This window comes from Microcebus murinus, chromosome 19, assembly GCF_040939455.1.
Source record: "Microcebus murinus isolate Inina chromosome 19, M.murinus_Inina_mat1.0, whole genome shotgun sequence".
Classification (NCBI taxonomy): Eukaryota; Metazoa; Chordata; class Mammalia; order Primates; family Cheirogaleidae; genus Microcebus; species Microcebus murinus.
The window spans coordinates 26072348-26097644 of NC_134122.1; the positions used below are offsets into that span (position 1 = coordinate 26072348).

General features: G+C 40.2%; 1 protein-coding gene across 3 annotated transcripts in view; it reads right to left on the reverse strand.

Annotated features, from left to right (window-relative positions):
- USP42 (ubiquitin specific peptidase 42) overlaps positions 1-15325 on the reverse strand; it is a 35537-nt gene extending 20212 nt beyond the window's left edge. For all 3 annotated transcript variants that reach the window (XM_012758835.3, XM_075995278.1, XM_075995279.1), the window contains exons 1-5: positions 15214-15325; positions 10455-10704; positions 7878-8078; positions 2400-2510; positions 390-492 (exon numbers count right to left, since the gene is read on the reverse strand). In XM_012758835.3, the coding sequence (XP_012614289.3) occupies positions 390-492; positions 2400-2510; positions 7878-8078; positions 10455-10695 (656 nt within the window). In that variant the 5' untranslated portion in view covers positions 10696-10704; positions 15214-15325. The remainder of the gene's footprint in view (positions 1-389; positions 493-2399; positions 2511-7877; positions 8079-10454; positions 10705-15213) is intronic.
- Between the last annotated feature and the right edge of the window lie 9972 nt (positions 15326-25297).

A 25297-nucleotide genomic window follows, 5' to 3' on the forward strand; every position in this document is an offset into this window, starting at 1 on the left:
CAGTGTTCATTTCCTGACATCTATAATTCAGCAAATTCAAACTCTTACAATAAGCGTATCATTTTAAACTTTAATCATTTTAAAATAATGCAAATCAACTAGGGAAGAGACAGTGCAAAACTAAAAAGTAAAGGAAACATGGATCTATGAACTTTCAACATAAAAGGCAAAATAGCCAGGCACTGTGGCACAGGCTTGTAGTCCCAGCCATTCAAGAGGCTGTGGTGGGAAGACTCCTTGAGCCCAGGAGTTCAAGACCAGCCTGCACAATACAGTAAAATCCAGTCTCCAATAAAACAAACAAATAAATAAAAAAAAAAACAGGCAAAACTGAATTTTGATAACCAGAGATACAAAATTAAGAAATGACTGGTAATTGTTGTACTTACTTATTGCTGCCATTCAAGCAGGCTTTTTGCATAGCATCAACAGTGTACTGAAGAAATTCATGGGCATCTTCTTGGTTTCCAAAACGGAAATGCCTAGCTATACCTATAAAATTTAAGTAGGAACAGGGCTTTATCATTACATATAATAAGCCTGGGCTATAACCCCCAAAATATAGCTTATAATACGGTGGTTAGAAAAGCCCCATATGATTATATTATAAGGAAGCAGCACTAACATAAGCTACCCTAAGAACAGCCAGGACCATATCCTTTAGACCACGGGTCCTCAAACTTTTTAAACAGGGGGCCAGTTAGTTCACTGTCCCTCAGACCGTTGGAGGGCCAGACTATAGTTTAAAAAAAACTATGAACAAATTCCTATGCACACTGCACTTATCTTATTTTGAAGTAAAAAAACGAATGGGCAAAACAGCCGCATGTGGCCTGCGGGCCATAGTTTGAGGACGCCTGCTTTAGACCATTAAAAGCCCACAAGGGCCAGAGCTGCTGAAAATCCTGAGAGTAGCCACAGAGTGAGACTCTCTTTAGAAAGATAATAAAATTATAATTGAATAAATTCAACAGGGGCTATATTGTCTCAAAAGTCTGTCCAAAATCTTATGCTGGTGCATACATTTTAAATTAATGCTAAATCTCCATAAGAGAATCCATGCAAAGCAAACATCCAAACCTATCTGAATTCTATCCCAATGACCCACAGAACAAATTCTCAGTTACACAGTAACATTTCAGTCCTATTTCTAATTGACTAAGCAGCTGTAAGACCAAACTATTAAAAAATTATTTAAAAAAATTAAAAAGGTATAACATCACAATAAAACATATTAAATTTTATGTATATGAAAGTATAAAAATATATACCAGCTTGAATCAAATGAAATTGCCAATATTCCACAAGTTTTGACCTCCAAAAATGACAATTTTGTGATTCAACTGTGTGTGTGTCTGTGGATGGATATATACACACACACACACGAGACATTTTCTTGAAGAACAGATTTGGAAATATTACCCATAACTGCTATATATATATGTATAAAACATAAATCTGTATATAAATAATCAAAACCTGCCCTGGCTAAAATTCTGCCAGGCTCCAACAATGCTTTAAAGATTTTTGTATTGTCTCTTGTGGCCTGTTAATAATGCCAAGGACTAATACAACACCTCTTTAATCGTCAGCAGCTTTTCAGGCAAAAGGATTATAATTATGCACCCCCTAATTAGATGCACCCCCCAGCTAGATGCCAGATTAAGAGTTACAGTTTTTTCTAATTTGTATGCCTTTATTCCAACTCAATTAAGATGATATAAAAGTTTATTGCAAAAAACAAAGAAAGTGCGTAAGAAAATTTCATGCAACCTATTTAAAATTTAAAAACAGAAAAAGTGAAATGTATCCACAAATTTGCTAAGCTATGAGCTTAAGTTTTTCTTTAAAAATACAATTGACTTTATTTTGACAATTCCGATCACTATGTATAATATTCATTCACCAAATTAAAACTAATTAAAAACTATCTAAAGAAATCTGTGGGACAACATCAGAGTATTACTCAGCACAGAAATCCAAACATCCGGGAAAAAAACCATTGTAAAACTTACCAATGATTTTATTAAGACAAATTGAATTTAAAATAATTTAAAATTTGCTTATATTGTGCTCGCCTCGGCAGCACATATACTAAAATTGGAACGATCCTTGGCCCTGTGCAAGGATGACACGAAAAAAAAATTTGCTTTTATTAAGCTGAATACTATTTTATTACATTGTTATCTTTTGCTTTAAGGTTTTAAAATGAGTTCATATAGCAAAATGTTTTACTAAAATTTGTTATTAATTACAGACCTATCTATGTATGATAAAATGCATTTATTTGTTTTGTAATACACGAGGGGTTCTTCTTTTTTCTTTACCACTTAGGTCATTAAGACTAATTAATATTTAGCTAAGAAATATTAATATTAGCTACTACAGTTAGTACTTACGCCGCATCTCATTGATGACAAACATTGGTTTAATAACGTCCCCAGGATTATTGAGCGCCTGGGTAATATGCGCTTGCATTGTGCACATCATACAAAATCCTTCTGCATGACCTGAAAGATAATAATCATCCAAATGAGCAAAATATGACTATTTACACACATCAAGCTAAATTATAAATACAAGGCACATACCTGAAATGAAATAATAACTGCTACTATGTGAATGCATTGAGCTATCTACTTTATTTTCATTTAGTTCTCTAATAAACCTAAGTGATAAGTATATATTGTCTCTATTTCACAAGAGAAGAAAAAAGCTCACAGAGTTAAAAATTTGCCAATGTCAAAGAGTTATTATGTGGCAGACACATAATCAGACTCAAATCATATTCTTTATCATCTCAATGCCTGTGCTCTTAGCTATTCTCTATACTGTAAAAATAAGATTCTTTTTTTTCTCATACTACCATTTGTCTCAAATAGAAAAAGACTGTCTCCCATAGCAGAGGTTAGAAATCTCTGTGTAAATAATCTGGCATTGTTGGCCACAGATGGTGGTCACTATTCTTTTTCTTTTTTCTCGTATTCTTTTTTTTAAAAAAAACCCAACTTTTTAAAAATATAAAAATCATTCTCAGCTCATGCCAAGTGGTACCACTGGCATCTGGTGGGTAGAGGCCAGGTATGCTACCAAATACCCTACAAAACACAAGACAGCCCCCCATAACAAAGAATTACCCAGTCCCAAACATTAATAGTAATGAGGTTGAAAAACTCTGCCTTGGACTAAAGGCTGCTCAAACCTACTTAATAAAGCTTAAAACTCCTTGAAAGGCTCAAACTATTTCCAATTAACTGTGTCCCACAATAAAGCTCAAAAATATTTAAGGGAATAAAAAAATTCCAGCACCAAACAACATAAAATTCATGATGTCTAACATTCAATCAAAGAGTACAAGGTATGCAAAGATGTAGGAATGACCAGTAATAAGGAGAAAATAAACAGATCCAGAAATAACATAGATGACAGATTCAAAAGACAATGACTATTCAAAGGATATCATAAATATATTCATATGTTCAAGGAGGTGAAAAATGCAAGAGCATATTAAGGACAGACATAGAAATAAACCCAAATCTGTTTCTACAGGTGACCCATACAATCTATGAGATGAAAAATACATTGAGTGGCATTAATAACAGACTAGACACAGAAGAAAAGATTAGTCAACTTGAAGATATTCGTTATGGATAGCAGATATCCATAATGAAACATAAAGAAGAAACAACCTCAAAATAACAACACAGCATATCAGTGAGCTGTGGGACAATTTCAAATTGTCCCTAATGTACATATAATTGGAGTCTGAAAGTGAAGGGGCAAAACCAAATATTTTAAGAAATAATATCTACTAAGAGAAAGCACAGAGAGGTTTTTAGGGTGATGAAATGGTTTTGTACCCTGACTGAACTGGTTGTTTATATGAATCTATACATGTATTAAAATTCAGAGAACCCTTCGCCAAAAAAGTTAATTTTACTGTAAGTATAAAAATAAAAGTTTTAAAAAATGACTGAAAGTTGTCCAAATTTGATGGAAATAGTAAATGCACAAGAACATCAACAAACCCTAAGCAGAAGAAACAAGAGGAAAACTACACAAAGGACCACTCAAACTGCTTAAAACCAGAGATAAACATCTTTAAAGCAGCTAGAAATAAAAAACATTACATACATAGGAACAAAGGTAAAACTGACAATAGGCTTCTTGTAGGAAGTAACAAAGGCCAGGAAACAGTGGAGTAACATCTTTCAAGTATTGAAAGAAAGTAATGTTGATAAACCAGAGTTGACCAGTTAAAAAAAAAAAAAGAAAGTAATGTTGACATAGAATTTTATAATCCATGCAAATATCCTTCAAAAACAAAGATGAGGCCCAGCTACTCAGGAGGCTGAGGTAGGAGGATCCCTTGAGCCCAGGACTTTGAGGTCACAGTGAGCTATGATCATGCCATTGCACTCTAGGTATGGCCAGGGCAACAGACTCTTGTCTCAAAAAAAAAAAAAAAAAAAATACCGTTTAGCCAGGCGCGGTGGCTCACACCTGTAATCCTAGCTCTCTGGGAGGCCGAGGCGGGGCGGATTGCTCAAGGTCAGGAGTTCGAAACCAGCCTGAGCAACAGCGAGACCCCGTCTCTACTATAAATAGAAAGAAATTAATTGGCCAACTAATATATATACAAAAAATTAGCCGGGCATGGTGGCGAATGCCTGTAGTCCCAGCTACTAGGGAGGCTGAGGCAGGAAGATTGCTTGAGCCAGGAGTTTGAGGTTGCTGTGAGCTAGGCTGACACCATGGCACTCACTCTAGCCTAGGCAACAAAGCGAGACTCTGTCTCAAAAAAAAAAAAAAAAAATACTGTTTAGATGTCAATTCATATCAAATTGATTTACAGATTCAGCACAATTCCAATCAAAATCCCAGGAAGCTTTTTTGGTAGAAATTGCCAAACTGATTCCAAAATTCATTTGAAAATATAAATGACCTTGAATCGCCAAAACTTGGAAAAAGAGCAAAGTTAGAGGACTAAAGTGACTTCAAAACTTGTAAATCTATAGTAATCAAGACATCATGTTATGGTGTTAAGATAAACAATGGACCAGTATAACAAAATAGAGTCTAGAAATAGATCTATATGTATATGGTCAATTGATTTTTGACAAAGGTACAAAGATAATTTAGTGGAAAAAAGATGATCATTTCAACAAATGATGTTTGAATAATTGGATATCCATATGCAAACACATGAATTTTTCTATTTTTCAAATCACAAACAAAAATTTACTAAAAATGGATCACTGACCCAAATAAAAGCTAAAACAATAAGACTTCTAGAAGAAAATATAGGAAAAACCTTTGTGACAGCCAGTTAAGATTTCTTTTCTTTTTTTTTTTTTTTTGAGACAGAGTCTCGCTTTGTTGTCCAGGCTAGAGTGAGTGCCATGGTGTCAGCCTAGCTCACAGCAACCTCAAACTCCTGGGCTCAAGCAATCCTGCTGCCTCAGCCTCCCGAGTAGCTGGGACTACAGGCATGTGCCACCATGCCCGGCTAATTTTTTTGTATATATATTAGTTGACCAATTAATTTCTTTCTATTTATAGTAGAGACCGGGTCTTGCTCTTGCTCAGGCTGGTTTCGAACTCCTGACCTTGAGCAATTCACCCGCCTTGGCCTCCCAGAGTGCTAGGATTACAGGCGTGAGCCACCTCACCCGGCCCAGTTAAGATTTCTTAACATGGCAGCTAAAGCACAATTGATAAAAATAATAATGACATGGATTTCTCAAAATAAACACAATCTTTAAAAGACACTGAAGAGAATGAAAAAAACAAGTCCAACTCTATTTTATAAAAGACTATATCTAGAATATATAAAAAATTCTCAAAACACAGTAAGAAAACTACTCAGTGTTAAAATGGGCAAAAGAGGTCGTTTTCTACTTATGGACACTTGACCCATTCCACTCTCTCTGGAATGTAATATTAAAAAAGTAATAAATCAAGATATTAAAAACTTTTTAAATATTAAAGAAAAAAAAAAAGTAAAAAAGTGGGCAAAAGACCTGAATAGGCATTTCAGTGAAGCAAATATACAAATGACAAATAACCACATGAAAAGATGTTTAGCATCATTATTCATTAGGGAAGTAAAAATCAAAACCACAATAAGATACTACTATACTACACATCTATTAAAATGGCTAAAATTAAAGACTGACCACACCAAAGTATTGGTCAGGATATGGAGCAAATGGAACTTTCATTCACTGCTGGAGGGAATGTACAACACTGAAATCCCTTTTAGAAACAGTTTGGAAGTATCTTCAAAAGTTAAGCAAACGCCTACCACGGGACCAAGCCATTTACCCATGAGAAATGAAAACATGTCCTAACAAAGACTTGTGTGCAAATGTTTATAGCAGCTTAATTTGTAATGGTCCAAAATGGGAAATAACACAAAAATCCATCAATAGATGGATGGAGAAACAAATTGTGATACATCCATACAATGGAATACTACTCAGTAATAAAAATGATCTATTGATACATGCAACAAGTAGAATAGTGCTGAAATACTTACATAAGAATATACACTGTATAATTCCACATAAGCCATATTCTAGAAAATCCAAGCTAATCTCTAGTAACAGAGAAAAAACATAGTGGTTGCCCGGGGTGGAGGGGATGAGAGATGGGAGAAAAGGTAAAAGGGATGATTTCAAAGGGGCAGTAGAAAGCTTTTGGGAATGATGAATATGTTCATTATTTTAATTGTGGTGATAGTTTCATGGGTATATACAAATGTCAAAATGCATCAAATTGTATATTTAAATATGTGCAATTTATTATGTACCAATTATACCTCAAAGCTGGGAAAAGAGAGAAAAAGAGAAAACTACCAATAGTGTAATACCAGGAGCTTCTGGATTTTATATGGGCCCTCTCTCTTGCTGTCCTGGTGCCAGTGCTGGGTTTTCATCCACACCCTGCTTTCATTAAATGCAAAAGTGATAGGAAAACTGTCTGTGGAAAATGAATTATGGACTTAGGGAGAAAATGAGGGCAAACAGAACTTTCATTCTGTAATTTAAAACCCCTTGGCATAATAAACACCTCTAGGTGGTGAGATTCTAGGTAATTTTTTTTTTTATTTCTTTAAATTTTTCTGTACTTTCCAAATTCTTTAAAAACATTACTTTGCTCTTTGAGGGGAAAAAAAAGTTTTAAAAGAATCAGTTTAAATTCTCCATTAAGTAAAGAACTACTCAAAAAGAAACCAAGTTTTTCATCCTAATAACTAATGAATAGTACCAGAACATATATACATGATCTGTGTAATTAATTTAGATGAAAGAACAGGTAGCCCCATTTATAAAAGATGAAGGATATTTATGATATATGTAGAAGGTCAAAACCTCAAAAGCACATGTTCTAAATTTTGAATTTTGATAGCTGATCACTCATTGGTTTCCATTTAATTAAAGACATTTTAGTAAGTTTTAAAACTGATTTCCTGACCTATGGTTTGAAGATGGTAAGAAAATTCTACATGCAGGCAACAGGAAGAGGAGGCAACAGGAAGAGGATTCCTCTCCTCTAAGGATTATAAGCCTGTTAGCATCATTTATGTCACTTACTTTTTTTAATAAGTGTAGAAAACCAGCAGAGAGTTCAGAAATGCCAAATGTTGATAAAATATGTTTCTTTTTAAATACCTTCATAGGTCAAATTAGGTGCAAAATGCCTTTTATGCAACCTGAATACAAATCATAAGATTCTTCCTTCCTGGTTTCTAAAAGAATAACTTCTTAGTCATATAATTCTTGGCTAAATTCTTCACTTTCATTTCAGAGAAAAAATGAAAGTAGGTTAGCATACCACAATACTACAAAAATATCATAACACAGAACACTTACATGTCTTGGAGTGTTCATGTGATAGCATATAATTGGCGAGAGGTGGCGTGTAAGTTAAACATTGCAATGCTGCATTGGCAAAACAGGTATTGCCCAAATTCTGGAGCCCAGCTCCAACTCTATGAGTTTGTTGCCACTTAAGACAAATCTTCTCAGATGGGAAAAGTACCTTCTGTGGAGGAGCAATGCCATCACCTAGGGCTAGAAAAATAAATAACAATCATTTAAAAACAAAGCTTTGCATGCTACTGTAGCTAAATAGCAACACTCAAACTTGAATGTGAACAAGATTCTAAATCTCATTACCAGCTAAATACAGAGGAGAAAGACACATTTTAAAAGCCAGAACCCAGAATACGAAAAACTTTAAATGATTTGGTTTCTTCAATAAATTGCAAGGACAAAATGGGGAGCAAGTTACAGATTAAAAGAAACTTAAAAGACATACCCACCAAATGCAAAGTGTAGATCTCATTTTGATATTTCTTTGAACTAATTGCTTAAAAATTTTAGAAAATAATCTTTTAGACATACAACACTAAAATATTTATAGATGAAATATGAAGTATTGGATTTGCTTTAAAATAATAATGGAGAGGGTAAGTAGGTGGAGGTATAATTGGCCATGAGTTGATAAATGTCAAAGTTGGCTGATAGCTACATGAGAATTCACTATAATAACTCTTATACCTACTTAAAATTTTTCATAATGAACAGTTTTAAAAATAAACACCACAACCAATAGAAAGTTCAGGATAAGTCAAGTCCCCATAACATTTGCTATGGATGCTAATACAGTACCACCACTATCACCGTCCTCCTCATAATCGCCTCACGTTCTGAGCCTTTAATATAAGGAGTCACACAGTCTCAGTCGTAATGGTTGGTACTGATGTCATCTTCATTTTACCACGAAGGAAACAAGCTTTGAATTCAGGCTGTCAGGTACCACTATAAATGCTTGTAAATATATTATACTATATGTGACCTAAAAATATTTTATCTATTTTTAAGACTTATAAACAGATTTGAGGATATTAACAGAACTCAGGTGAAGCTCAAGAAACAAATTATTTAGGAAAGTTCAAAATCATCAATAACAAGACTAATTTTTCAAAGGCTCGCCAGTTCCTCAGTGCTACAGAATGATGAGATACTCTATAAATTATTCTCTATTTGAACAGAAATATTAATGGTTACTTAAGTATGCAAAGACTAGGCTTTGGCTTGGTGGGGAATGGAGACCAAAATTAGGAGAACAGAAATGAGTCTGTGGAGAATGGGACAAGGACCCTAAAAAGGGGCAGAGCAGGGAGATGTGAGCTAGGTCCTAAGGAACAGAGAGAGAAAGGAGCTGGCCCCAGCAACATGATCAAAGGCTGATGAAGCCAGTAGAGAAAAGGGTCCTGTGGGAAAATCTTGCAGGTGAGGAGCCAAAGGACTTTAAATCACTATGTAAAACACTGATTGTGTTTCATGATATAAACTCTCCCTCAAAAAACACCTGCAGGCCGGGCGTGGTGGCTCATGCCTTAATCCTAGCACTCTGAGAGGCCAAGGCAGGCAGATCGCTCAAGGTCATGAGTTCAAAACCAGCCTGAGAGAGACCCCGTCTCCACTAAAAAAATAGAAAGAAATGAATTGGCCAACTAAAAATATATAGAAAAAATTAGCCAGGCATGGTGGCGCATGCCTGTAGTCCCAGCTACTTGGGAGGCTGAGGCAGTAGGATCGCTTGAGCCCAGGAGTTTGAGGTTGCTGTGAGCTAGGCTGATGCCAGGGCACTCTAGCCCAGGCAACACAGTGAGACTGTCTCAAAAAAAAAAAAAAAAAAAACCTGCAGCAAACCATACCACCCACTCCCACATCACGATATGAAACTAAGAAAACTCAAAACAATATGAGGATCAAATTATTTTAAGTCAAACAATATTCCAAGTAGGAACTAATTCTATTACCTTTCTTTGCATTTCAAATCTTAAAGTCTTCAAATCCAAAAGTCTTAGAAGTACCAACTAAAAGTATCAATGTCTCATTTATCTGGATGAGTTTCAACAAATGTAACCAACTTATATTATTTTAACAAATGTGACATTTAAATTATCTGCTCTTTCAGAGCTTTATTACTACAGTCAATTTTAACTAGCAAAAAAAAAAAAAAAAAAAAGCTGGGTAGAGCCCATTTGTCAAAAGGCAACCATTCTTAAAAAAACATTTTTGAATTTTTAAAAGACAGACATCTACCTACTCAGGGAACTATTACCACTACTGGTTAACTGACAAGTCAATGTAATGTTTGCCTGTCTCAATTCACAGCAAGATAAAGTTTATCCTTCAAAAAATTAGGAGTAAAACTACTAATATCCTTGCAACTATATAATCTACCCTGTTGTGATACATAATGTTAATCATGAACAAGTAACCGAGAAAAATGAAACTCATTAAGTAATGCAACTCTGCCGGCCACTAAAGTGGCAACAGGCCTTGCCAAATAGGCCCCTCTCTGAAACTGCCCACCCACTGTCAGCATTTACAAAAGAGTTTGTGGCAGAGATTCTGTCTTTTAAAAACTAGTACCTTGATCCTTTTGTGGTGATTGCTTTGACTTATCGGGTACAGATGAATTCGAATAAACTACAGCACCAGGTACTGGTCCTAAAGAGAGTGTGTGATTTGAAACATCATTTAATGAAGACACAGCACCCCAGCTGGCAGAACTTGCATCCATGTCTTCAGGTGAGACTGCCTCGGAACTGCCAGGCTGATTCTGACAGGTTGATGGGTCTGAAGATTCAGAAGCTTTGTCAACTATGGTCATTGTTCAACTCTGCAAAAGATGAAAAACACACATTTGTTTGAGAAGGTGAGAAAAGTAATTATTTATCTACCATCAGATCCTGGAGAATTATTCTAGTCATTTAAAATTATTTTCAAACATATCACCCAAATATAAAAACAACAGTATTTTCTAACACTTTTGTAATAATTTCCTTGGGTCATTGAGCATCATGCTAATCTGGATATATCAACAATTTTTATTTTAAAATCTTCAGTGAAGTATTTGATTAGAACTTCTTATTCTATTCCATTCACCCTAAAATCTGATATTTCAGTTTATAATCGGGCACTTCAGTTTCCAACTCTATTTGCTAAGTACCTATTTTTCCTTCTCTACTGCTTAAAACCAGAAATATACACACCAAGACATTTAACTAAATCCTCAATTTATATATAATTCCTCAAGGAAAAGGCCTGACTTAAAGTCCAAAATGACCTTGTAGTAAATACATTTTTTAAAAAATTATAATTATAGAAAGTCTCACCTTTGAAACCCATTTTTCTGAAGAGGCTCATTTATATGGTACGTACAACTTTTAAATGAAACCCGTCGAAAATCAAACTTGAACTGAAATCAAACTTGAGCACAGATACATATTACAAAAGTACTTAATTATAATTTTCCCTCTGAATCCTAATTTAAAATCTTAGGGCTACCACTATTTTCTGTGTGCTGTGTATTGTGTTAGTTGCGGAACATACATTAACTTGCTTAATTTTTATAATGAACCTATGGGACAGAATCCACAGGGTCTATAAATGAAGCAACTGGAACTCAGAGCCAGGCTGAACAGTGCCAGCTGGGCTTCCTTCTGGCTATGCCACCTAGTCAACAGAGTACTTTTAGGAATATTTCCGAAATTGCCCAACAGCAGCCAAATGTAGATATGCCACTCCTCTGTAAAAATCTCTCAGGTGCCCTGACTGGCCATAGCACAACATCTCAACACCTAGAGTTGGCACCGTCTGACCTAGTAACCTCTCAGGACACTCCCCGTGTTGAGTTCTCACTGTACTGAACTCATTTCTTATTCCTGCTCTCTCTCAGCTCTGTACATGCTGCTCTTTGCCTACTCTTTTCCATCCCTGCACCTTCAAGCCAGTTAACCCTGCCATTTCTTAGTTTAGAATTCACTTCCTCTGGGATGCTTTCCTTGACAACCTCCTTCCCCCAAGATTGGTGTAGAACCCCTCCTAAAATCTCCCACAGCACCCTTGTGCTGACGTCTATAGTAGCCCATCAGCATTTACGCCACATCTGTTTTACTTGTTGCTCTATCATGTTATTATTTATATCCCCTGACCTGGTACAGAGAAAGCTTCCCATACATGTGTTAAACAAATGAATGAACAAATTCTGGAAACAGGAAGCAATTAGCATTTGCTTTTAGCACCAGCTTGTGCTAAGTGATTTATATACAGTATCTCATTTAATCCTTAAAAAACTCTGAACAGCCTTTAAAATTTGCTTTAAGAAATATTTAATATACTGTAAAGTACAAAAAAGTATTATCCATACTGTGAAGCATGGATAATGAAATACCCATGTAGCTGCCACTTGAACAAACATTATCATGCACTGACTGCTCACAATAAGTTTGTTATTTTAAAAGCCTCAATTTTATTATAATTTTTTTTTTTGTTACAGAGTTTCACTTGGTCACCCCAGGTAAACTGCAGTGGCATGATCATAGCTCACTGCAACCTCAAATTCCTGGGCTCAAGAGAGCCTCCTGCCTCAGTCTCCTGAGTAGCTGGGACCACGGCTTGCACGACGACACCCAGCTAATATTTCCCTCTTGCTCTTGCTCAGGCTGGTCTGGAACTCCTGAGCTCAACGGATCCTCCCGCCTTGGCCTCCTAGAGTGCTAGGATTACAGGTGTGAGCCACTGCACCTGGCCACTAATTTTTAATTTAAGATTACCAACCAAAAAAGTACAACTTTAAAGTTTTTTGATTCTTACATAGAAATAGAAAAGATGTGAGATCTTACTAAACTAACAAAAAAAATGAAATAACATTTTAAATCAATTAAAGATATTTGATCCTCATCCAGGAAGAAAGCGTAAACTGTATCATCCAAATAAAGTTTACACTTTCCTCATCTAATAGTCAAAAGAAATTATGAAACAGTGTGGGTGGGACAAAGGAAAGAAAACAAAAGAAGAGGAGGAAGAGGAGGAGGAAGTAGAAAGCCAAAAGAGAGTAATAAAAGGTTAATCCAGCCTTATTTACAATAATATTAAATATCAGAAACCTTGATTATCCCAGGATAAACATCCCGTCAGGACAATCATTAACAAATGGCCAAATAAAACCATTTTACTTGCTCCAATTACCTCTTTGAAGGGAAAACAAACTCTTAAATGAAAAAAATTTAAGGAAAACACAACTCACGTCATCAGTAAACGTACAGCATTATAATTTTGGAAAGACGAACCCAAACCATCCATTCATCATTTGTATATTCAGCCATCAGGTATCAAAAACTCAACTCCATTTGCTACAGACATAACTATTCTTGAAGTCAATGTTGTGTACGACTTAGGATTCATATGCTTATATGTTCTTTACTCTCAGTAAAGCTTCTAAATATTACTGTAATAAATATCAGGACTTTTAAGCAACTATTTCAATGAAAAGTTCAAATTTCTCTCATCATCTCATGCTATACACAAAGTTTCAAGAGCATGTTTTAAAAGAACAACAACAGTTACAATGAGGTGTGTTTGCAGTCCCTGCTACTCAGGAAGATCACTTGAGCCCACGAGTTCAAATCCAGCCTGGGCAACACAGAGAGCCCCCTTTTTCTACCAAATAAAAATAATAATAATAAAAAGTAACAACACAAACATGAATCAAGGTCGGATGTATGTGGAGGAATGAGACTTCACAAGTGTTTCCTTTGCTTTGAGTAGTACTACAATCTTTTACCCCAAAGCCTTAAAATTCCCAGTCCTCTATGTGGCATGTCCCCCTTGTCATGATCAAATGCTAGAATGCATTACTCGTTTTTCATTTTTAAAACAACATCACCATCTAAACATTGTGCCACTCCACATACACTGAGGCAATACTATCAACACATTTAAAAGAAACTGTTACACTCTGTTTCTTCATAAACAATGTAATCCACGTTCTTGTAGCATTTCCATCTTAAGAGAAAAACACACAAGCTTTAAAAAGACACAACCTTGATTGTACTGATACTTAAGTAAACAAAACAACTAGCCTTAAACTTTACAAACCAAAGACTCACTGTAGACTTGAATCAATGATATAGAAAGAAAGTGAAACTGACCCTAATTAAAAACAAATAAATGAAACTGAGTATTCATACCCCATAGATGAGTATTCATACCCCATAGGCACATTGAATGAGTAATGCAGTAAAAAGAGAATTATGTTTAAAACCTACAACTCTTTGAAAAATGTTTAGACTACAAAAAAAATGTATGAGAATCTGTAATACTGTTGTTATCTTGAAAAAGACACGTTAACTGAACAGTTTTTCAAACAGTTTTACTATTTGAGTGTATTTACTTTAAATAACCAACATGTTTTCCCATAAACAAGCAAGCCCTAAGGCCTCCGTGAATATAACAGCTATTCAACAAAAGTAATCTCAACTACATTCATTACAGACAGGTTAAAGTCCTAGATTGTAAAACTTGTCCCGTCAAATGTTCATTTCAAACATCTGAAACTGATCCCCCCCGCCTTCCAGGTAAGTTGGCTTTTCCTGCCCCGAAGATAAAGAACGTGACGGAGGCACACATGCTTTTTGGGGACGCGCCACCCGGCTCCTCCTCTCTCCGCGCCCGCCGCAGCCTCCCCTCGGGGTGCCGCTCCGCCCGGGCTGCCGGCGTGGGCAACTCGGACACTCGGCGGAGGAGCCAGGTGTTGGGCCCCGCGAGGGCGGGCCGGGGAGGGGGCGCCTGGGGTGGGAAAGTTTGTCTCTCTGTTAGGGATGGAGTGGGGGTGGGGAGCAAGCCCAGGGCTCCGAGGGGCGTTCGGGGGCGGGAGGTGGCAGCCACGCGGGGGGCGGCGGGCGGGCCGGGCTCCACGGTCCGCGGCCAGCACACGCCCACCCGGCCGACCCGAGGTGGCCAGGCCGCCCTAGAGCCTCTCGCCAGCCCGCCCGGCCCACGGGCCGAGGGGGCGGGCTGGGGCCGGGTGGGGGTGGGAGAGCAGTGTCCATGGCAACCGGGGGGCCCGGCCTCTCCGCGCCGCCCGGTGCTCCAGGCGCCCGACCGCCGCGGCCGCCGCCCCCTCCCCAGCGGCCTGGCCTGGCCGGGCGGTGGCGGCGCTGCCCCCGGCTCGGCGGGGTCCTGGGCGGCCCGCGGCTGCGGAGGGGGCGGCGCGCGAGGGGCCGCGCCAGCCCCCCGCGGGCCGCGCCGGCTGAGGGTCGCCCGGGCCAGCTGTGGCCGAGGCGAGCGGGGCGCTCCGCGAGCCCCACGCCAGCCTGCGGCAGGCGGGAAGGAGGCGGGAGCTTACCTGACCCGGCTCGGCGCTCGCTCCATCCCCCTCGGCCGCCGCTGCCGCCGCACACAGCCCAGCCGCCCGGCGGGGGACAATGACGTGCCTCCATCCGGGCACCGCCGCCGCCGCCTCCGGGTCAGCGCCGCGCCCGCAGCGCCCCGCCGGGCCGCCAGGGGGCGCGCCAAGGCCGCGCCCGCACGCGCCGCCGCCCAGGGGCCGTCGCTCAAGAGGCGCGGCGCGCAGCTAACGGGCCGGGCGAGCGCGGGAGGGGCCGTAGCCAACGGGCTGCGGTCGAGGGCCGGCCTTGCGCGTCACCAGAGCGCCGGCCGGCCTGCGCAGGGAGCGCGCTGATTGGCCAGCTGGCGCGCGGCGCCGACCGGGGGCAGGACTCCTTCCGCTGGCCGTTCCGCGAGCAGAGTGGCTCGGCGCGCATCGACTAGCTGACTCTGGGCCCGCACGCACTTCTAGGCCCAGGGCGCCTGCAGCTGAGGGACTAGAGCCCCCGAGGCCCCCAAACGGACTTGGCTCCGTGCAAACCTCTTCTTTGTGCGCCTCCCACTTTGCGACTACGGCTCGCGTCCCTCGGCCTAGCAGATGCAGCCTTTAAGTACCCCGGCATGTCCGTAGACTCACACGCTGTTACAAAAAGGGGACATTTTTAAACCTGGCTCCGGAAAGGGGTAGACCTCTTTACCCCGTCAAGATTTTATCTCAAATCCCAGCATTCTGCAGACTTCTGGGAGCAACTGGATCAGCTCTTGCTCTGAGTGCCAGCTCCGTACGTCCAATCCCGTATTGGATGTAACCACCTCGAGGCCTAACCTAGAACTAATTCGTCGTCGCATCTGCCTCCACCGTGACCCTGCTCCTCCCTGCTTTGTTTAAGGACGGGGCACTCTCCTGCACTGACCAGAGCCTTCCTCTCTCCCTCTCTCCCTGCCAGAGCTAACCCCTTACACCAAGTCAGGTCCACCTGACCTACCCAGAGGCTGTGGTGCTGATCCTCCTGAGTTAACCTTTCTTCACTCACCAAGCCCATTCCAACAGTCTCATCTCTGATGCGCACAACTTTTCCACCCTGTACTGTGGCCTGGGTGATCTTTCAAAAACACAGATCAGATCGTGTGACTCTTCCCTCTTCAGAGCCTTCCTTGGCCCGCAGAAAAGTCTAAACTCCTTAGCCTGGCATTGAAAGCACCAAGTTCCCTTTCCTCTTTTGTGTGTTCTAACCAACAGACTTTCTTACAAACTCTAGCACCCTGCCCTACCCCACGCCTATGTGCTTGAAGAAAGCCTATCCATGCCTTCTCTTCCACGCAGTCTTCCGTGATTCCCCCATCAGAATCATATTACTCCTCTTATGGGGTGCATATATCTTGGGGGGGGTGTCTATAGCTATGTTGCCCATGCTGGCCTCAAACTCTTGAGCTCAAGGGATCTTCCTGCCTCAGCCTCCCAAGTAGCTGTTACTACAGGCACAGGACACCATGCCCAGCTGCACATATCTTTTATGATAGCACTTATTTTGCTATTATGGAAAGAAATTACTCAAGTGATTATATATAGATAATATATATCTCAGTTGTATGTTTGGAGCAGAATGCTGAAGTACTCTGAGAAAACAACAGGGGAAAAGTGAATTTCAAACCTCCAAAATTCAGTGCCCACTTACAGGATTAACACTGCAACTTTCTTCCTGATGAATGGATATGGAATTTCACCTTCACAGCCCTTTCAACACAGCTAAGAGATTTGCAAGAACAAAACAGCTATAGGGATGGACTCACTATTTGCTTGCCTTTTCCAAATGACTTTCAAGTGATTAAATTAGAATGAAAAGGAAGTGAAGAGCCAAATCTTCAATATTCATCTGAGCTTTGTGGTATTCCAAAATGCTTCTCTTGGAAATCACATTAGGAATTTGGCTCCTAATTTTGTTTTCCATTTCACACCTGACAAACTGCCTCTTCAGTCAGCCCCTTAAATCTCTGTAGAATACCTGAGCAACTTAGGTAGGAAAAGGAACTTTTTAAAAAATCATCCCTTGGAATTCTCAGAACAGGCTCTGGGAAGGGAAATTGTGCTTCCCCGCTCCACCTTCCTCCATGCCATCAAAGCAAACATAGAGGTCTTTCCTCTAGATTTTCAGTGCCACTTACTCTAGCAAACTGACAACATAAATGGAGAAGTTACAAAGAATACTGATAAGTCCCTGCCTTCAAACAGCTGGGTCTTTGGCTGAGAAAGTAAGCAGACTAGACCCACAAAATTGTTTTACTCCAGACCAGAGCTTAATCCAAAGTGAATGCTATTTGGAGATTTCACTTTGCCTCTGTTCTTACAGGCTGTGTGACCTACAGAAATTACTCAGCTTGCCTCCGTTACCAAAACTATCTTTAGTTGGCTAAAGGCCAGCTGATTCCAAGTGTCCCACCCCCTAGCCTGGGTGATCACAGAGCAATAGGTGTCAAACAGGGATGAATGAGAATTTCTGAGGACCTCCAGACAGGGAGCCTGCAGTGGGCACTGTTAATATTCTACCCATCCCCTCCCAGCCGCTATCAATGTTAGCTGCTAATATGGTAACTCACAGCTGCCCCTTCTCCTAAGCACTATTCTTGGCTGAAGGGGAGCCTCTTCTCCCACCAAGACTATATCCTTGCTTACCTCCTCTTGCTGTTCTCTCATTACCTTCCTCTCAGGAGTACTCAATACATCGCACACACCTGAATTCTCTCTCAAGCCCCACTTCTAGGTAGCCTGATTTAAGATAGTGGGTACCAGGAATGGTCCTAAGAAGCAGAGTATAAAGATAGGATTCCAGGGAACAGGTGGGACAGTGACAGCTGGGCAGTCGTGTCAAGCTCCCCCCTCTCAGGGGACTAGGGTAGAAGGGGATGTGTTGGCTAATTCAAACTCTCTGGTGTTTGAGGATGCAGGGGAAGTAGTAATTAGAACTGTAAAATTGGGTAGCCACAGATGCTTTAAAGGGGGAAAGTGGTGGGCTCAGGGCAATCAGTCACCGACATAAAGCAAATCATGAAAGCCAGAGAATCCTGCTTAGCAACTTGTTCTTGTCATCTGTAGTTGGAGAGCAGACAGTCCTAAAGAACAGGCTCAAGACGTAAAAGTGGAGAGACTTTTAGAAAAGGTTGGATTCTCAGAGCCAGTCTCTAACACCAAAGTCTAGACTCTTGACAAGAAGTGAGACCCCGAGATTAGGGATGAAAATCTAACATCAGTAGAACTTCAGGCTCCACCAAACCCTGCAGAAGTGGCCCACTCCCACTTGTTAGAGGATGGTGCCACCGACCTGAAGACTATGCAGACACCACAAATGAGGCAGGTCCCTTGCAAGACAATGCATTCTCTCTTCTCCCATCTTCTGCTGGCCACCAGACTAATCACTAAAGTCAGGTCCCAGTATGGCCTGACTGGGAAAATATTAGCCGTGCTAAGGGAGGGGTGGAATTATTAATTGAAGGAGCTGCAGGACCAAGCTAATATATGCCAGCAGGAACTGAAAATAAGCCTGGAAATGGATCCTGAGTGGAGCAGATTAAGGGGATGGAGGCAGGGGAGAGTTTATAGATTTGGGGCACTGTCCCAGAATATAGATCTAACACTTCATCAGGGGTGCAGGTGAGCTGATTCTGATACTCGGTAAGAATGGTACTTGGCAAAGGAGTAACCTGCATGAAATGAAGTTGTGATGACATGGCTTGCATGGTGGATGGTGAAGGAAGGCAGCAGCATGCTCAGGGAAGTGGACATGCTTAAACGCATGCTGCCAGCTGCTACATTTCATGACAAGGCATGGAAGACACTTTGCTGAGACCATAAGAAATGGGGGCAACACTAGCTTTGCTGGGAAGGTGACACCCACTGGTGGTTGTCATCTGTAGGCCAGGGCAAAGAATGGGATACTGTTATAGAACCTGGTTCTCCAGTAGCAAAGGAGATGATAGGATCCTGGAGTGACAGGTTGGGTGGCAGCAGTTACCTACCAGAAGCAAGTCAGAGTGGCAGAGAGGGGCCCCTGACTTGCACGGCTCCATGGAGATGGCTAATAGTACTTGGGGCAGGATAGATGGGCAGTCAAGAAAAGCACAACATACATAATCAAAGAATGTGTGTGTATATATATATATATATATATATATATATATATATATATATATAATCTAGTGGTGCAGAAGACTGAGGTCCCAGTAGAAAAACACAACCACCTGCCCAGTTTCCCCCACTAGAGCCAGTTCTCACATCCAAAACACCCATCCAGTAAAGGAGAAGGCAGATCCATGGCAAATGTACATAATAGTGATCTTCCAAAGAGACCGCTGACCATTTAATTTAGTTGATAATTGTGCACTGGAAAAGGAGACTACCCAGATATTTCCAGGCTTTTGGTTACAGGCCCAAGTTAATGCAGACAGGTAGGGACCTACTACAACCTCAGGGCTTATTGCTAGGGGGTCAGGTAACATTGGATCCTGACCCATGTCCCTCACTGGGTCCCTTCCTTGGTTCCCAAATGTAGTATTCAAATGGTCATACTTAATAGTCAGTTTCTTGACTTGGAGACTGAGAACTATCATAGCAGAGAAATCCAAGTGGAAGCCCCTGAAATTGCACTCTCTGGCCAAGAGAGTAACTCTGTGGGGGTGGGGGTGGCAGAGAATAGTGTGGAGGACATAAGGCTAGTTGTCTCTGTCACATGCCCATTTAATTAACCAGTCTGGCCCCTGCAAAAACTGGATGGATCGTGGATGATGACAATGAACTACTGCAAACTGAATCATCGAGGATTCATCTGGTACCAGCTTAATTCCACCACTACACACTCCATCCCTTGGAGTTCTACACCCACAACAGAATGGAATAGTATCTAGAATCTGTGAGTTAATCCTTGTTCTGAGCCCCTCAGAGCAAACATGAACCAGGCCCTTTACCTCTTATAGATTTTGCTCATAATCACTATGAACAAACAAGAAGAAATAATATAAACACCAAAAAGTATATATTAGTCACAAAATATATTCAAAAGAAGTACTTACCATATTTTGCCACAAAAAAGAAAAGGAAAGAAGGAGGGGAGGGAGGAAGGGGGAGAGAGAGAAAGAGAAGGAAAGGAGGAAGAGGAAAGAGAGAGAGAACGAATGCCTTACCTTCCTTTTATTGTTAGAGTGCTCAGATACGCTGTCAATACACGTGTCCCAGCAGTGGCAGCCCACGCAGAGACTCAGTTATCAGAGGGCACTGTTTGGAAACAAACAAACTGTAAATTCCAGCTCCAGCTTTTATTTATTACTTGAGTTCTCTGAGTCTTGCTTCAGACTCTTATGAAACAAAAGTCTGGTTTATTATGTCAAAGCCAATTTAACCCTAGTAGATTAACACCCCTTCCCCCCAAACCAACATAAGGCATTAAAGTCCAAAAGTTTTCAAGAAGGAATGTATTTGATCTTCAGAGGACTAGTGTCTCCTGTGAAGGAAATCTGATACTGTAGCTGGTCCAATCTTAGATCTAGCTTGTTTTTAGATGACATATCCGAAGTCACTCCTTTCATGGAGTGACAAAATATTAATTTAGAACTCAGAATGGGTCATTGGAGATGCTGTGCCTACTTTCCAGAGACTATTTCATTTGGAATCCAGAGGTATGCATAATCAGTTACTCCATTGTCACAATGCCTCAAATGAGGAAGGTAATACTTAGCAGGTAGATTTAACCCAGAAGTGGATGCCATTTAAGAAAAGTTTTACAAAGGAGGCAACACTTGAAATGGGTCCTTGAGGATTAAGTAGAATTATTTCCTGGACAAATAACAGATAGAAAAATGATGCCAGCATTTTAAGAGCAAATGCCAACTGGAAGCAAATAAAACCTGTCCCTTTCTTAGAACTCTGTTGCCCTTGGATGTTATGAAATGTGCAAAAATGAGGACTGATAATATAGTTGATAATAGGAAGGTTCAGTGGGCAGTCTGATTCAGAAGACTTGGGGTTTCAAAGGAAAGGAGAAATAGGTATGAAACTCTAAGATGTATATATCTAACTGGTTAATTGAGCTTATACGGAAACATATCACTTCCTAGATTTAAATAAAAGAAATCCATTCCTGTGTAATTCATGAACAAGAATGCATGCTATCCTTGAGAATCAAACATGGTCCTAGAAGTTTGTCTCCACCACCACCATTGATACAAGGTATTTCTATCACAGTGGAGACAAACTTATCTTCATTCGCATATTATATGTCTATCTGTGAAAAAGAGAAAATACATGAGACCCACTTATTGAACACTTGAAATGTGGCTTGGTATGCCTAAGGAACTAGATTTTTTATTTTATTTAATTTTTTCAGGAAAGTGGCTGTTGAAAGGTGAATATTAAAAAGTCAATTGAGGCCGGGCACGGTGGCTCATGCCTGTAAACCTAGCACTCTGGGAGGCCGAGGCGGACAGATTGCTTGAGGTCAGGAGTTCAAAACCAGCCTGAGCAAGAGTGAGACCTGTCTCTACTATAAATAGAAAGAAATTAATTGGCCAACTAACATATATATATATGTGTGTGTGTGTATATATATATAGTCAATTGAATGTAAATGTACTTAAAGCCACTGAATCATACACTTAAAATAATAAGCCATATAATTTTACCACAATAAAAAATTTAACTGAAATCTATATACTAGCAGTATCTAATCAGAAAAATTACAAAAATAGTCTTAATCACAAGAGCTCAAAATACTAAGGGATAAATAATAAACTTGACATGCAGGTCCTAAAACTCACAGCCAAGAGAACTAAAAAAATACTTTCACAATGAAGAATTCTACTTCAGTTTGTAAAGATTTAAAGTATAAGGTAATTGATCCCAAAGGGATTCTAGAACTTAATAAAATGCTTACAGTATGAAGATTAAAATTAATTTACAAATGCAATGCAGTCAGTCCTAAAAGGACTCCTTGTAGCACTTACTAAAATGTTCTGAATGTCCATTTGGGCAATAAGGCTATTTATTAATTCTTTTAACATGTAGCTATGTATAGCTCCTTTCTCTTGAAACAGTTCACACTTGCATTCAATCAGCAAATATCCACCTAGCATCTACTCCAGAAGTCAGGGAGAGACATGTGTTAGTCCCAAAGAGACTCTGCCATCAGTGAACTTTCAGGATATTTATATAGAACAGTTATATAATTAATGACAATATACTGGGGGGAAGAGAGGGCGAAAATAACATAATGGTGGGGGGAAGTATAATTACTTGGGAGCGGGGTTCATAGTGGGTTTCCCTGAAAGAAGGAACTTTGAGATTAAACCCTGAGGATTGAGTTGCATGCAACGAGCTCCATGAACTGGGGACTGGGACTGCTTGGAGAGGAGAGACTCAGATAGATGAGTAGAGAAAATCAAGAGATGAAAGGACACTTAGTGTTTAATACACCTTAACAACTATTAGAAGGAAACATTATTTTTTTAGTACAGATAGGGTCTCACTCTTGCTCAGGCTGGTCTCAAACTCCAAACCTCAAGGGATCCTCCTGCCTCGGTCTCCCAGAGTCCTAGGATTACACACCAGCCAGAAGGAAACAATTGACACAACTTTATTTGGAACAACTTCTCAAACAGAGCTGAACAAATTAAAGGATGCCAAAGGAAGAGCGTCTACCACCAGATTCAGCGTTTGTTTCTCTGATCTACAGAATGACGATCAGTGTATGACAGATGGACTCAAGTATCCCAGGAGCAAAGTGGGAACCGAGAGAGCTGACAAAGGATAATATTAAAAATTAACAGTTATATAGAGGTTATATCCCAGGCATTATTTGTAAAAATTGAAACAGGTAAACTCATTTAATTCTTGCAACTAACCACGTGAGGTTGATATTATAAGCATTTCCATTTCAGAGATGAATTAACTGAGGCCAGGGGTGGGGGTAAGTAGCTTGTTCAAGACCACACAAGCCAGTCAGTGGCAAATCCATGTTCTTTACCTTTTTTTTTTTTTTTTTCTTTGAGACAGAGTCTCACTTTGTTGCCCAGGCTACAGTGAGTGCCATGGCATCAGCCTAGCTCACAGCAACCTCAAACTCCTGGGCTCAAGCAATCCTTCTGCTTCAGCCTCCTGAGTAGCTGGGACTACAGGCATGTGCTACCATGCCTGGCTAATTTTTTTTTCTGTATATTTTTAGTTGGCCAATTAATTTCTTTCTATTTTTAGTGGAGACGGGGTCTCGCTCTTGCTCAGGCTGGTTTCAAACTCCTGACCTTGAGTGATTCTTCTGCCTTGGCCTCCCAGAGTGCTAGGATTACAGGCATGAGCCACCATGCCCAGCCAAAATCCATGCTCTTAAAGCTGTAAGCCAGCACTGTCCAGTAGAACTTTAGCAACAATGATGCAGACCTGTGCTCTCTAACAGAGTAGCCACAGGCATGTACAGCTATTGAGCACTTGAAATGTGGCTTCCTGTGCTTGGGAAACTGGATTTTTAATTTTATTTAATTAAAACTAATTTAGGCCAAGCTCAGTGTCTCATCCTGTAATCCCATCACTTTCAGAGGATAAGGAAGGAGGATAACCTAAGGCCGGAAACTCAAGAACAGCCTGGGCAACATAGTGAGACCCCCATCTCTAAAAGAAAATAATAATAATACTTTAAATGTCCAGTTGTGGTTACTGTATTAGTGGATCTTTAAGTTATTCTGATTAGAGTATGTTCACTGTAGCATTGTTTAATAATATTGAACATTTAGAAATACCTTAAAGGGAGGAATGGCTAAATAAACTATGAAATATATACAGGTCCAATGAGGTGAATGGAGAAAGCTGTTAAAAATTACAAAATTCTGAGGCCGGGCGCGGTGGCTCACGCCTGTAATCCTAGCACTCTGGGAGGCCGAGGCGGGCGGATTGCTCAAGGTTGGGAGTTCGAAACTAGCCTGAGCGAGACCCCGTCTCTACTAAAAATAGAAAGAAATTAATTGGCCAACTAAAAGTATATATACAAAAAATTAGCCGGGCATGGTGGCGCATGCCTGTAGTCCCAGCTACTCGGGAGGCTGAGGCAGAAGGATTGCTTGAGCCCAGGAGTTTGAGGTTGCTGTGAGCTAGGCTGACGCCACGGCACTCACTCTAGCCTGGGCAACAAAAAGTGAGACTCTGTCTCAAAAAAAAAAAAAAAAAAAAAATAATTACAAAATTCTGGACATCAGGAAAGGGGAGCTAGGGCAAATAACATTGCAAACAATTCAAATCCACTCTTTCTAGGATCTCTGACTTTTTCCGGTCCCCAGTTGATTCTCATGGCCCTGAATAAGCATTCTATAACTTTGACATCCAATAGAAATACAATGTGAGCTACTTATGTGATTTAAAAAATTGACAGTGAGGCCGGGCGCTGTGGCTCACGCCTGTAATCCTAGCTCTTGGGAGGCCGAGGCGGGCGGATTGCTCAAGGTCAGGAGTTCAAAACCAGCCTGAGCAAGAGCGAGACCCCATCTCTACTATAAATAGAAAGAAATTAATTGGCCAACTGATATATATGTAAAAAATTAGCCAGGCATGGTGGCGCATGCCTGTAGTCCCAGCTACTCGGGAGGCTGAGGCAGAAGGATCACTCAAGCCCAGGAGTTTGAGGTTGCTGTGAGCTAGGCTGACGCCACAGCACTCACTCTAGCCTGGACAACAAAGTGAGACTCTGTCGAAAAAAAAAAAAAAAAAAAAAATTGACAGTGAGATTAATCTTAATAATATATTTCATTTAATCCAAAACACCAAAAATATAATCATTTAAACACATGGCACCAACTACATCTCAGATGCTCAATAGCCACAATTGGTAGGTGGGTACCATTTGGGATAGTGAAGGTCTAAAGAATGCTAAACATCAATTAAAGAGAAAATAATTATATATCTACTAAAGGTGAAAGTTTTGTAAGGCATATTATCAAGTCATAAAAAGCAAGCTAGACAACTATACATATATCATGAGAAACCCCAAAACACTTTCAGAGTGATATCTTGAGTATCTATTATATTTAATAACTTACATTAGAGAAATTATTTAGAGATCCTTCCACTAAAGATTAGC